This window comes from Tachypleus tridentatus, chromosome 9 (assembly GCF_004210375.1).
Source record: "Tachypleus tridentatus isolate NWPU-2018 chromosome 9, ASM421037v1, whole genome shotgun sequence".
Classification (NCBI taxonomy): domain Eukaryota; kingdom Metazoa; phylum Arthropoda; class Merostomata; order Xiphosura; family Limulidae; genus Tachypleus; species Tachypleus tridentatus.
The window spans coordinates 101,732,646-101,748,363 of NC_134833.1; the positions used below are offsets into that span (position 1 = coordinate 101,732,646).

General features: G+C 32.5%; 1 protein-coding gene across 1 annotated transcript in view; it reads right to left on the reverse strand.

Moving 5' to 3' along the window:
* The window catches only part of LOC143225906 (voltage-dependent calcium channel gamma-7 subunit-like), a 28,737-nt gene extending 13,035 nt beyond the window's left edge, over window positions 1-15,702 (reverse strand). The window contains exons 1-2 of the mRNA XM_076456103.1: window positions 13,203-15,702; window positions 2,754-2,846 (exon numbers count right to left, since the gene is read on the reverse strand). Coding sequence (XP_076312218.1) covers window positions 2,754-2,846; window positions 13,203-13,410 — 301 coding nt within the window. The 5' untranslated portion in view covers window positions 13,411-15,702. The remainder of the gene's footprint in view (window positions 1-2,753; window positions 2,847-13,202) is intronic.
* Between the last annotated feature and the right edge of the window lie 16 nt (window positions 15,703-15,718).

Below are 15,718 nucleotides of genomic sequence, written 5' to 3' on the forward strand. Positions count from 1 at the left end.
AGTGTGATAACTAACCAGCTATTCATTATTTTATTAATTTTAATAGTTTGTTTGTTTCATTACGTCGCGTGAGAGCTACCAAGGGCAATCTGCACTAGTTATTCCTAATTTTTAACTGATAGACTAGGGAAGGATAGTCAACTTTTGGTCTACTATAATAGCATACTAAAACTTAATTGTTACTTTTGAACTGACAAGCTAGAGAGAAGGCTAAGTAACAGCACCAATTATCAACTCTTGGTCTACTATAATAACATAGTAAAACTTCTTGTTTGTTACTTTTGAACTAACAGAGAAGGCTAAGTAATAGTATCAGCTGTCAACTTTTAGGCCATTCTAATAAAATAGTAGAATATGTTTGTTGTTTTTATCACACACTCACGACTCCAAGAAGCAGAGCATATACTTGTGGTAATGGGACGCAAGCCATGAATCCTTAGGTTCATAGCCCGACGCGCTAATCATAGGCCACGACCGGCTCAGACTGCAGATAATTTGATATAAGTAATAGTCAAGGTGTTCTTGGTTCAAATACCCGTTTCCTTTCAGAACTCATTTTCATATATCAAAATTTAAAACTTGAGTCTGTGTTGTTTGGAAAGCCTAATAAGGTATTGATTCTTAAGAGGTGGCATATGTATTCCCAGGGGGTATGCGAGATCATTCTAACAACAATGAAAATAACAGTAATAATTCTAGCATAAAACTGCGTAACAATAAAATACAATATTTAAAAAAATAGCTAAGTTGTCCACATTGCCAGCCTCTTCGATTGGTACTACAAATATTGCTGGTCAGTCATAATTTGCTGTGTGTGTTATTATTGCAGTCTCATGCTTGCATTCAATGCTACATGTTTTAATTGTGATGTTTATTGTATAAAAATAACATTTAGTGATAAATTTGTTCATAATCACTAGGAAAACATAAACAAACGCGCATGATAAGAGATAAGTGTACAAACATATGGTACTGCTAGGATCACTAGGTCAGTTTAGGGAAAATTCTATCAAAAGTTGGGAGCCATTGAAGAAGAGAAGGTATAATATTGTTAATAATTCTTGTATTCTTTGTATGTTCAGTGTATTACTGATCGATCCAACTTAAACCTGTGCAAGTATAATAGTAGTATTACTAAACTACGCATGATTAAAACTCCTTATGAAAAACAGAATTGTTGGAATCCATATGGAACCTTTACTCAGCAGAAAAAAAAAACTGCTTCAAAACAACTTTAAATATTAATACGAATCACATGTGCGTTAACCATTAAACTATGCTCAACTACTAGGATTATAAATTAAACAGTTTGATAATATTCTATATCATTGACATAAACTGGAAGTGATGTTATTTTATTGGTAAACAGTATGTAACGTAAAGAATGCACGGTGTAATTCTGTGTTGTATACATATCATAATATAACACACATCTGGTACCAATATATTATTCAGTATCTTTAAAATAAATTTAACGTAATATCATTCGATGTCAGTATGAAATCTAACACATTATTGGTTTATGTTATCAAATGTCGTTGACGTATCTTTATATACAAAGCACAAACATTTATAGATTTCGAACATTACGAATAGTTAAACTTCAGATAATTAACTTCAGACGTTAGTAAGTCAACGCATAACTTGAACAGAGAAAAACTCACATATGAAGAATAGAGCTAGCTAGTATTCCTCTCAAGTGGAGTGTATCTCTGTATATCAAGAAAAAATTAATCTGCGATTCGTGAACCTGGACTGTCGATTAAATATTCAGTTCCTGACTAGATAGAAGACTGAATATTGTTTGTGATGTTTGTAAAATTTTGTATATAAATTATTATTTGTAATAATAACCGATGTTATAAATTGTATTGTTGTTTGTATATTAAAATATGTTTGTGTTAAGAAAGAAAATTGTATGTATCGATCTTATTGGTAAATATAATAAATTTCATAGATACCGATATTTAAATAGTTTCTAAATTAGAGTTAAAATTTACGGTTGTTTGAAATCGTATTACGTAACACACATAACGTAAGAAGTCGGAGACTCGTCCGAGATAAATTATAGTACACACAAATCGTGCACACATATGTACTGATATGTAGCGTGTATGTAGCAACCGTCATTTATTTGGTTATCATCTTGAAAACTCCTGCTTTTTATAAGTTAAAGCATGCAAGTAAGACATTGTTAGGTTTTTAGGTCAGAACTGGCTTAAATAGTTTGATAATATCAATAACATACTGAGGAAACAAGTCTTTTAACCTCAGTTTGATGTAATATTTCATACGACAGGTTTTCTGTTAAGTTAATGTTTTTAGAAGTAATTAACAAGGACTAATAGTATTAAACACACGAACAATGTTCTGTTTTAACACTAACATTGCTATTTTATTATACGTCTTCATATCAATATAACCACTGTCAAGTTTATGTTGTATATCATGACACTTTTGATCTTTTGTTATTTATTCAGATTGTTTCAAAAAAATTAATTGTAATTTTTTTTTATCTTCAGAGTGACCGGTATTATCTAATGAAAATTATATGGAATTGATAGAGTTAAGTCTTTTACTTATAATTTCACAATAATGCTTTTCAATACTTTATTTGATTAGCATTTTTGAGATTTACGTCTTGTTAACTCTTTGATTTAGAATGAATTAAAAGTGCCTTACAATACTTTCAAGAAGTTGACACTGTTGAATCATTAACTTAAAACACAATAAGGATGTTTTACAATACTTACAGGGAATTGACATTGTTGAATCATTTGGGTCTGGACTGTATTCTTCTTTGGGAAAATAGTCTATGTAAGTGCAGCGCATATCGAGTTTTCCAGCTATAATAAAATCATTGTTGATTAAGAAATAAATTAAATTTCTAGACAAATGATGTAATTATTGTTTAGCGAAAGTTTCCTTTTTAAATATATTTGTCCAATAAAAAGTTTCAATTAAACATTGCATTGTTCTGCACCAAATAAGAAACGAGAAAATACTCCCTCATTGACAGACTTGGTGTTACTTACACCCACATTACACCAATATTAAAGCTGCACGTGTTCCGTAAAACTCAAGCTGCAAACAGTATTTATGGTTATAGAAGTCTTTGTGTTACAGTATTCATACTGCCCAAACCAAAACATGGAGACAGATACAAATAACAATTTAAGATGCTATAATTCAAATAATGGCAATAGAAATTGTCTAGAATATAATATGCAAATTTCATTCTAGACAAGAGCAATACTGCTAGAAACCATTCTTGTTTATACAAGGTGTTCGGAAAGTCACCGTGCAGTTTTGTAATCATATGTTATTATATTTCAGGTTTTGATCCCAATATGGTTTTAACAACTGAAGAACGTGTATGGTTCGTCCAACAAGTATTCCGAGAAGGTAGTAAATACACAGATGTGGTGTGACAGCGATTTGCTGAAAAATTCCCAGATACACCTGTTCCATATCACAATGGAGTTCGTAACCTTGTTGATAAGTTTCGGTAAACAGGATCAGTGGATGATGCCAAACGCTGTGGAAGGCCAGCAAAGCTATCGGAGGAAAAACTGTTGGATATTTCTGACAGTGTGATGCAAAGTCCATCAAAATCATTACAAAAGTTAGCTCAGCAGCATGATATTGGTCTTGGAACTGCTCAAAAGGCCGTCAGAAAGAAAGTAAAGCTCTTCCCACACAAAATAATGGCGGTATAAGAACTGGAAGCAACTGATAATGAAAAACGAATACGCTATTGCAAATGGTTTAACCGATTTATCGAAGAGAATACAGCTAATGTGTTGGATGTGACCTTTTTCACCGACGAAGCATGGTTCCATCTCTCGGGTTACGTTAATTCACAAAATTCAAAATTGTGGTCATCCGATAATCCTCACGGTTTGCATGAAACACCTCTACATGATTTCAAGGTTGGTGTGTGGGTTGCGATTTCCAGACGTCGAATTGTTGGTCCTATTTTCTTTATGAACACAATAAACAGCGAGCGCTATTGTTCGGAGATTCTTAAAACCTTCATCGGTCAGAGGACAAGTGATGAAATCAATTACTCATGATTTCAACAGGATGGTGTTACTGCCCACACATCTCACAGATCTATGCGGTTATTAAAGGAATGTTTTGGAGACCGCATTATTTCCAAAGACGTGTGGCCCCCACGCTCACCAAATCTTAATCCACCAGACTTTTATCTATGGGGAGCAGCAAAATATGCAGTGTATCGAGAACGTCCGAGCTCGCTGGATGATTTGAAAGCAACGATAACAGCATTCATTTAGTTTATTTCAAGCCAGCAACTGATAGCGGTGTTTAGAAACAAAATAAGAAGGATCGAAGCTTGTATTGATGCCAACGGGGTCACTTTCAATATTGTTTATAATTGTCACTCATATTTACCTCCTGTATTCTATATTTAAACATGTCTGTTAATAAATATATAAGTGCACAGTGACTTTCCGAACACCCTGTAGAACTCATAATATTTAAACGTAGCAGTGACATATTTTCTTTATATAAATAAAGCACAAAATATGTGTGACTGTCTGTTTGTCGCATATCTAATAACTCCTATGTCACTGTACCAATCTCAACCAGACTTTGTGTGATAATGGTATAAAACAAGAAGTAGGTTCATGAAGGTTCATAACCCCACTCACCCTTCATCATTGCCGATATTGAGTGTTTATTATCTTTCACATAAGTTAACGTTAACTACACTTATCGATGGCGCCACGATCTTACACCGAAAATCAAAACAATTATAGATATACAGATATATACGTATATAAAGCACAAACATCTGTGTGTCTGTCTGTTTGTCCCTTATGTAACTATTCCTAGGTCCCTGGGTCAGTCTCGAGCAAAATTGTGGGATATTAATATGGAATAAGGGTCATGTTCTTAATGGTTTATTTACCATCCATTCACCTCCATTATTGATACTTCGAGCATTTACTATATTTCACGTAAGTTAACGTTAACTACATTCATACATAGCGCGACGTTTTCACACCAAATAACAAAAAAATGACAACCTTTATTAAATTTTCCATCCCTCAATGAGACAGCGGTAAGCATTTGAATTTACATCATTAAAATCAGAGGTTCGATTCCCCTTGGTGGACACAACAAATAGCTCAACGTGATTTTGCTATAAGAAGACACATACATGTTAATTTTTCTATAACACATACACACAGAATGAGGGAGGGCACACATACATCTTGTATATCTCAAACCGTGTGCTAGCACTCTTTATAGAGAAATACAATTCAAAAATGGCTGTCACATTGAATAATACATAAACTGAGATGAAGTTGATATGACAACAGCCACCATAACGATGATGCGGCATGCCGTTTCTTGAATTATACCTATTTCCTATTTTGACCCGTGACCATACGACTTCATCCCATAAAACATTTCTGTGACCAATAACCATTGATTAATTAACAATATGAAACAGTATGGAGGACATTAAATTAAGAAGTAGATATTGAAAGCGGGAAACAGGAAGCACCGCTACCGCCATACTTTGGCTGGTACCTCTTCATACAAAGCCACTTTAACCATCACATAAGTCATAGTGTATATTATGTATTAAGTATATACGTAGTGAGTTCTTAAAGCTTAATGCAGACAAAGGACGTGTACCTCAGCTTGTAAGAATATGTTTAGCGGAATGATTAATGGATCATTTTTATTATATTTAAAAAGATCAGCAGATATGGAATTATGAAACGACTGCTTGAGTTACATGTCACTGTGGTTGTACATAGGTAATCGTTGAAAAATTTTCAAGGTGTTTTCAAGAGAATATGTAATGATTGCGACACACTATCGTTAGAGTCTACACTTATTACATGAACCTCCGGGTCTACAGCTCCATATGTAACAAGAAAATTATCAGTGAAAGTAAGGAACAATGAAACAGCAGGAGAACAGATAGATAAATAGGAATCAAATGGAAGCTGGATGAAGATAAAGAAATACAAGTATAAAAACATTTTACAAGAAATCTCTAGTAAAAGCTAGCTATTTAATTTATAACTAGAATTTCACGAACTATCATATACTTTAAGATAAGGTAAAGAGAGTAATACTAGAACAGGTTGCAATGGCTATAAAAGTCCAATGAACAACGATTAGCTTCCTTTAGGTTCACAGAAAAACATTATGTTTAAACAAATCCAATAAATTTACTAAATCTCTGAGGAAACAACACATTAAAAGAAATGAGATTGATCAGCCTATAGACTTTTGATATTCAATCCATGATATGGCAATAAATTCAGATCATATGGTGTGTGATAGCCAATTAAGACAGGACAGAAAGCCATAAGTAGCAAGTTAAATTTGACTAACATTTCATATCTAAAAATGCTTATAGGTGGCGCTAGGTATAAGCTGATAACTGGCGAAAAACAAACAAAAAAACTTTTCTTGACCATCTCTGCTGGATCTACCCAGTGTATCTGAAGAACAAATAATAGTAAAATTAAATAAATACACTTCCAATGTGTTATACCTATTTTCCTACAGAGGAATTTAAAACAACTAATAGGATGACAGGAATGGGGAGAACAATGACAGCAAACTGACAAAACAAAAATTGTGTTCTGCAATGTTGACAACTTGATACAGACATAACGTAAAAAAATATACAACGAAATCGATAACAAAGGTATGTGAAACAAACAAATGCAAAATAATTCCCAGGAAAAGATGAAGCTTCGTCACATTTATGTATTGACTTACTTTAGGATAAAAATTACGAGACTAGAGAAAAAGAGTTACTATAGAAGAAACGCAAATGCTTTGTTATCGTATTCCTGATGTATAACAAACACGAGAGAGGAAACAGTAACAAACTGTAGAATATTTCAAGAATTTTGTTGAGAGAACTGAAAAAAAGAACGAGTTTTGATTCGTTTAATTGTTTAACAAACCACCAAACTTCTAACTACATAAAGAAAAACAATCATTTTTGAAAGCTAATGTCACATGGATCATCATTCTTTAGTAGCTGATTGATTATTGTTTGTTTGTTGTTTTTGAATTTTGCGCAAAGCAACTCGAGAGCTATCTGCGCTAACCGTCCTTAATTTAGCAGTGAAGGAAGGAAGGCATCTAGTCATCATCATCCACCACCAACTCTCGGGCTACTCTTTTACCAACGAATAGTGGGATTGATCGTCACATTATAACGCCTGCACGGCTGAAAGGGTGAACATGTGAAGGGTATTCGAACCCGCAACTCTCAGATTACGAGTCAAGTGCCTTAACTACCTGCCCATGCCAGACCAGTTGATTATCGAAAAAGTAAAACAACCGATGAAAGTTTCCTCAAACTTCATCTACGTTAGTTTTGATATGATGCATGCAATCTACAGGTCAATGTATTTATATGATTATACTTAATGTTCTTAAAACACATAATTTGTACTATAATACATTAATAAACCACAGGAGAAAGTAGTTAAACACAAATACCTCTGTATATTATGTGTTGATGTCAAATATTAATAGAAATACTAAATACCACTGATACTGTGCATAATAAAATATTTTGGTGTAATTAATATCAACGTATTCAGCCAACACAGTGATTTATATCAAAAAAATCTTGAGGGACAAAATACAAGATAAATCTTCATGACCTATAGATCATGTACAAAGTAGGATATATGATTAATGACTAATGGACAATGTTTCAACTCATTTGGCTTTGGGGCAAAAATAACATTCGTTTCCAGTCAAAAACAGGCGTCCAAGTTCTAGCTTCGTCATTACTGAACGTTATCTTTGCCGACGGACTCTTATGGTAGAATTACCAGGATCACAAGAAGTAACGTTTCTGAATTACTTGCCACCAGTGCATGCATACCAGAAAAACTTTCTGAAAATTAGAGCAAAATATTTTTGTGCAATAAAACTCATTGTAGTAACAGTACAGAAGATAATGATAGTAGAAAATAACGAGCAAAATAACTTATAGATCATTAATCCAAATATAAATATATTCATTAGTCTCGCTATAATTCAAACGCAAGGTAATCCACTGAGACACTGAAGTTTCTGTTATCAAAGAAAAACCTTCCAAGAAAAAGTCTACTAAATATTATCTGTACTATTATTTTAAAAAACAGGTATATGTTACTAATAAACTGATTAGTCGAGCCTAAACGTTTTCATTCATTTTGTCACTTAAAACTATGTAGTCATCATGGAAACTGGTAATTACCGGCCCTTTTTCCTAAAACTCCATAAACAGAGTTACACGTGCAGGATTTTCTAGTTCTGAAAGATTCCTGTACGGAATTTTTTTATTTTCTAAATAATAAAAACCAGTTTCAATATTACACCTATTGTACATTTACAACTGTATAGTTTGTGACTATTTTATACAAATATTAAAAAGCCAATGAAGATGGCTATACTGGCTATATTTTGTTCTAATCTGCTTTGTTTTCTTTCTTTTTCCATGAACGTAGTGGTACTTCACTTACATTTCAACGGCCCTCGGCTTTCGAGTTAAAAATATAATATATATGTAATAGTTTGTTTTGTTTGAAATTAAGCACAAAGCTACTGAATGGGATTTCTGGCATAGTACGTCAGCAGATAAAACACTGCTACATTCATAATGGTAAAATATCCATTAATAGACAATTTTTTACTGAACTTAAACGGAATAACGTAAGACGATTTAACCAAAACTTTATTATACGACAAAAATAAAATAATAAAAAAACAATTTTGATAAATATGAAATAAGTAAGAGAAGCAATATGTAGATTAACTGAATATTTGAACTGAACAATAAAAATATTTTTTAAAAATATTAATGAGATTTGAACAACTTAACACAAGCTCAAGGTAAAAACAAATATGAAACTATCAAATTGGCGGACGATAAGGTACTATAGAAACTGATAAGAAAATTGTATAAATAAAAGACATGTAAATGGCACCTCCATTAGAATCAAACAGTGTAAAATAATGAGATTTGGGAGAAACAAAAACCTAACAGAAATAAGAGCAATAAATAAATTATTGTGAATTGCATCACACAAACAGAAGACTTATATCTAGAATTAGGCTTAAAACAGCATTAAAAATCTTAGCCATACTATTATGAAACAATAGGACTAACGGAAGATGAAGTAAAAAAATGTACACTTATGACACGAACATGCTAGTAAAATGAGAATGAAGAAAGTGTTATGATGAAAAGCTACGAAGCAAAAACACTAACATAAAGTGATATAATAACAAACCGTTAAGATTTCTATACATATTACAGTAAAACACAAACAACAATCTTTTATAATAGTTAAACTACATAAAATAATGGAAATTAAAAAAATAAACTCTTAAGAAACAAAAACATAAGTACTGAAAATTATCTTGAAATTTCAGAAAAAGAAAAACCGAATAAACACACTTTTATAATAATAAAACATAAGAAAATGATAGTTTAGACTTAAGAAATGAAAATATCACGAATTAAAGGTTTATACAGACTGTTAAAAATAATTAAATACATAAATACACTCACTGAAGAAAAGATAATTAAATACGTGAGAATAAATTGGTATAAAATGAAAAATACTAGAATATTAAATAAATAATGTGTATTTTCTCATAGCAAAGTAACATTGGTTATCTACTGAGTCCACCGAGTGGCATCGAACCATTGTTGTTAGTGTTGTAAATCCGTAGACTTATCGCTGTATTAGTGAGGAACAATATGAATTAAACAGAAAAACTATTGATAATGTTCGATTGCAAAAATTAAACTGCAATTAGAATTATCAGAGAAACTACGTTTTTGATAACATCAGAAATATGAACACAACGTTATTAAATTAATACAAGTAATTAAACTTAATAGTATACAGAAACATTACGAGAATGTGAATTAATAAAAGAAAGTAAAATACGTTTACTTGAATTAAACAATAAATCAAGGAGAAAAAAGTTTTTATCAAACGAAAAAACTAGGAGAGGTGGAAGTAAAAATTAAATTATTTTAAGGATATGGTAGAAAAGAAGACAAACGCTCTTTTATGGGCATAGAATAGTACAAACGAAGGACAATTAAAAATGTTTTCAGAGTTTTTACAAAAACCTATACAATTGGTATCTGTTCCAAGTTATATTTAATAATTTTTAATCTTAATTAGAGTGAAAGCAGCGAGTTAACAACCCAACTCCTATTCGAACCTAGGATTTGATCACCAGTCTCATAGCAATGATCAATTTCGAAAAGTTCAATCAGGCACGACCCCAAAATATGAAGCGAGTTTCTGTAGTATCGGGAGAGTCTGGTTACCCTAACCAATAAATCACGCCAGACCTAGTTATAAAGAAAAGTCTATAGAAAAGTAGTTGTAAAAACTGTCATATAACAAAAACTAGCACTAGCTGTGAAGTACTAAACATTGTATTTTTCAAGTTTATATAGAACAATGGAAGGAAAACAAATTAATATTCACTAGCATTAAAAATTAGAGAAAATGAAAATTAAGAAAGAAACTATTATAAAAGAAAAGTTTATCAAAAAGTAAGGAGTAGCAGAATACGAAGTTATGAAAACATATTTCTAGGAAATGCAAAAGTGGCCAGTAGATGATAAAAACATCATCCAATTACGTAAAGGTAATGGTTAAGGCGTTCGTCTCGTAATCCGGGGGTTGGGGGTTCGAATCCCCGTCACACCAAAGATGCTCGCCCTTTCAACCGTGGGGGCGTTATAATGTGATGGTCAACCCACTATTCGTTAGTAAAAGAGTAGCCTCAGAGTTGGCGGCGGATGGTGATGACTAGTCGCCCTCTCTCTAATCTTACACTGCTAAATTAGGGGCTGCTAACACAAATAGCCCTCGTGTAACTTTGCGCGAAATTTAAAAACAAACAAACAATAATATTAAAGAAACTGTTATAAGAAGTGAATAAACTTTCTTTTAGAACAAATGACATTTGTGCATGATCTTGTTCAAAATTCATCACTTGTAGTCTCTCTACTTACGAAGAAGAAGCATTGATTCAGTGTTTTCCATATACGGTCATTCAAAGGTTTGATAGAAGCATATATTCCAAACACGAGCTACACAACCATTGATTTTGCTTGTGTTCAGAATAACTTCATTTGCTTCCATTTAGTATCGTAAAGTTAAGCAAAATATTACTAGCTTGAATAAGTAGCATCTGACAACAGTGAATATGATTCAGTTTAATTTGTAGATTAGTCCTAACAATAAAACTTTCTTGTCATCTCACTTGTTTTCTATCTCTAATAGATAAGTTGATTACGCTTGTTTTCCACTGATATTTACTGTTATGTGTCACGAAACATGTCGCCCAAATAGAATTTTCTCTCTCTCTCTCTTTTTTTTTTTTTTTTGCTTTGTTGTTACGAAGACTTGTGGTTAATAAATTGCATTTGCTTTCTGGAAAGAATGACGATTGTGTGATTTTGGTTAAATATACAAAATCTTAGGATATTGTCGTTAAATAACTACGTTTTAGCTATACAAATGTCCGTTAAATATATTAAGCTTTGTCAAGATGGTAGCAGTTGTGTGATTACGTTAATTTGTGCAAAAGGTAATGGTTTTGGTTTTGCATATACTTTACATGCAACGTAATTCTTCGCTAATTGCAATAATTTTGTACAAACTGTGATGGCTAAGGAAATCTATTTGGTTATACAGATGAAGATTTTTTTTAGTGATTAGATTATTGCTATTATTCCTTTCACGGTAACGTGTTTTTCTTAACTCGTTCGTGTCTGTGTTTCTTTGATTGCCTCTCTTATTTTTGCAATAATTGGTCGTGATGCATCAATCTGGCTTAACTTAGAAATATTTTAATGGTGCATGAGTTTTGCATCACCCTTTATTTACTTTATAAAGAATGTAGCACAGTAGCTGCATTTCGTTAGGGTAAAGATTAAATAGGTATAATTAAATTACTTATGCATTAAAACAATTACTTTAGATTTTCTTAATGTGACAGGTATTATAAGCGTCATTGCAAGTATAATGAGTGATTGCAAGTCATCATTTCAATCATTCGTACAAAGAGTTTTTGTCCCACGTAGGGACAACGGTAAGTCTACGGATTTACAACGCTAAAATAAGAGGTTCGACTCCCCTCGGTGAACACAGCAGATAGCGCGATGTGGCTTTACTATAAGAAAAACATACTCACACAGGCAGCTTTGAGTAAATAACACCTGTTTTGCACGCTACTTAAGAGATACGTAATAACGTGTATTTGGTATAAATTGTGAAGAGTAAGTTAACGTATTATCTACGAATGACGTACGATGACAAGTGAACGTTCGCCATTTATTTATATAAATGACCAGAAAACAAAGTTTTCTTAATAGATATATTCAGCGGATAGTATTATTGCTGCTCATTATATAAAATTACGAAATAATAATACGACTTATTATCGGTTACACATTATTAACGAATTAAGCAAGTTGCTTGTTATTACTTTACATTTACTGTCAGTTTGATATATATATATATATATATAAACTCAAAAATTGTTTTCTACGGCAATGATTATGCTGATGGTCACTTATTAAACGTAACACTGATCATAATTTCTGTGTTTTTATCTTGCTTTACATTCAATTATTTTATCTAAGCAAGATAAAAACATAGAAGTTATGATCAGTGTTACGTTTAATAACTTGACCACCAGCATAATCATTGCTGTAGAAAACAATTTTAGAGTTGACAAGCCATTTCCACATTGCTATTTCCAGGAGTTTATGGGCATGTCCTCCAGAAAAGTTTTCAAAATTTAATGCTATGAGATTGAATACTGAGTCATTTTAACCACAAATACTGCATGCACACAACGTAACACTGAATTGAAAGAAGCAAGTTTTAATACATGAGGTGTACTTATACATGCCATAAAAATGTGACCAGGCCATGAACTGACTAGCCTTACCGCTTCTTAAGGCTCTGATAACATGAAAGCATAAGATTATGGTCAATATTTCTTTGAAAATATATAATCTGTCAGTGAACTTTAATGTAAATTGTCAGATGGTTTATAATGACATACAAACTTACACTTACAATAACCTAGAATTATATCATTTTTATCATATCAAAAATTTAAGATAAAAAAATAAAATTATATAAACTTACGATCTGTGTAACAAATTCTCCATAAACCCGCGACGGTAAACTTTGAGAGAAACTCACTATCTCCTGATCCGTTGTACTGCGGATTTTTCATCAACTCTTCGCTATGAAACCAAGTGTTAGAGCAGAGGGCAATACTCTGAACTACAAGAGATAGAGCAGCTGTTAGTGGTGTAAGTACCTGCAGAACACGAGTGGACAGGTTAGACATTGCTTCTGTTAATTACCTAAATTTACCTTTCTTGATGTGATGTGTTTCTAATCACACAACTCAGTTAATATCCACACTGATGTCACATATTTTATAAAGATTTATATTTGTAACCATAGATGGAAAATCCCAATACAACATTGTAGGTGGTGTACTGCAACTAGCAAGAGTTTACAGACCAGAGAAATAACAGTAATGTAAGATTTCAATTCAACACATAATCAGATTATATAAACTATACAGTATCTAATACAATATCATAGGTTGATCAACAGTTTACAGACCAGAGAAATAACAGTAAGGTAAGATTTCAATTCAACACGTAATCAGATACTATGAAGTGAAGAGAGCACTTTTTTGAAGAGTAAAACCAGTCGTACGCAATGAAGCACAAATCGTGTAAGAATGCATAACTACAGCGAAAAACAATCACGTATAATCATGGCGCATACGGACGACAACAATATCAACTAGAATGATTACTACTGAACAAGCACCACGTAACCAGGCGTGTAAACTGTAAAAAGAACCTGACATAACTAATCATGAGACACCCCAACTTGAAAGAGAACCAGCAGTAAATCCGTAATAAGAAGGCGTATGAGTTAGAGAAAAGCTCACCTAGTACAAAATATATCACATATATGTCACCGAATTATAAACACCTACGAACACATATCTGTTTACGTTTTATACAGAGGATGTTCACACTTTGTTACTGGTACAATTCATCGAACATACTTTTAAAATAAGTGAAAAAATGCTATTCTCGTTAGTTTACAGTTCCATTTGTTAAGAAAAGCGACAAGTCAGAAATCGTTCCTGGTTTCTCCACTGCTACACGTACAACGTCGTTCCAGACCTGAAAGATCAGGGAGACAGTTGTTTCCAGACAAGCTTGAAGGTAAGGGGTGGAAACGTCACACTGCGTTATGAGTATGTACGATGATACAACACAAAGCTTACGTTTCACTGGGAGAGAAGAACAGGTGGGAAGAGAAGAGATCTGTGCAGGATTGATAAATCATTAGCACATTCGTATTGGAAATTTCAAACCTTTCAGCGAGTGCTTTGATTTTCACAACCCAGAATATAGGCAGTACAAAAGCGCCATTACTCAAACACTCACACCTTACACGAGCAACAGGGATTAGTAAACTACTGACTGGGGCGACACATGTGGTAGTTAATGAAACTACAGTATACAACAATCACAATTTAAAGTTCCTGGTACTTTTTCACCAAGATAAATCTTTAGTGACAAATTACATGTAAATATGAGGACAAAAGATATCTTTCTATTATGATACGAAGATCAATCGAATGTTTCTAATATAAATGAAATTGTATATCTTAATGTTCTACATTGTAAAAAAACTCTTAAACATAGCTATACTTGGCGTATGTTATTATACAATTAACTCTTCACGAATTTACTCTCACTGAAAAAAGTATCTTAGTTCTTAAGTTGCTAACTTATGTCGCTGTTGCAATAACAGCAGCTTTATAACTTCCTTTTTTTATGACACTAGAGAGCAGGTTGATATCACGTTTCTGGTAGCACTCATATTTGAATTTAAAAACCGCATCTTTTCATACTAACTTTGTCTTTCCCATGAATATGCGATTTTAGAATTTCGAATATTCTCATCCGTCATCAATATATTTCTGCACAATTACACAGACCACACTTAAACAATAACCCTCTTCAGTGTTCCTTCTACATCCTTACCATTCAGCATGCCTCTGAATAGATCTATTGTATAATTTCTAACTGACCAATCAACAGGTCTCTTGACAGTTACATAAGTTCTCACTCACCAATCAGAGCGGCTATTTATAGTTTCACAGATTCTCATTCGTGTAAGTCCCTTCGAATTTCCACAGGTTATGACTGATTGTACTGATTGTATTCTTTGTACGAATAACAAATCAAGTAGAACAATTTCTGGTTTTTGAAAAGAAATTGGTGGAAAATGAGAAAAAAGAAGGAAAATATTATAAAAATATAACAAAAGCGTAAAGCTGTGAAATAGATAAATAGATAATAGATAAATATCATTTTGTGCCATGAGCAAATTGAAATATTTTTCAAGATTTACATATGTGGTCTGATCTTTGAGATATATATTTCATTTTAAATACTTTTAGTGAATAATAGGAATATTCATTATAATTGTTATTTAATTATCTACAAACTCTGGGAGTTTCTTCCTAGCAGAGCTGCAAGACTACAGATTTACAACCTTAAAATCAGCGGATTCGATTCCCTTCGGCAGACTCAGCAAATGGCCTAATGTGACTTTGC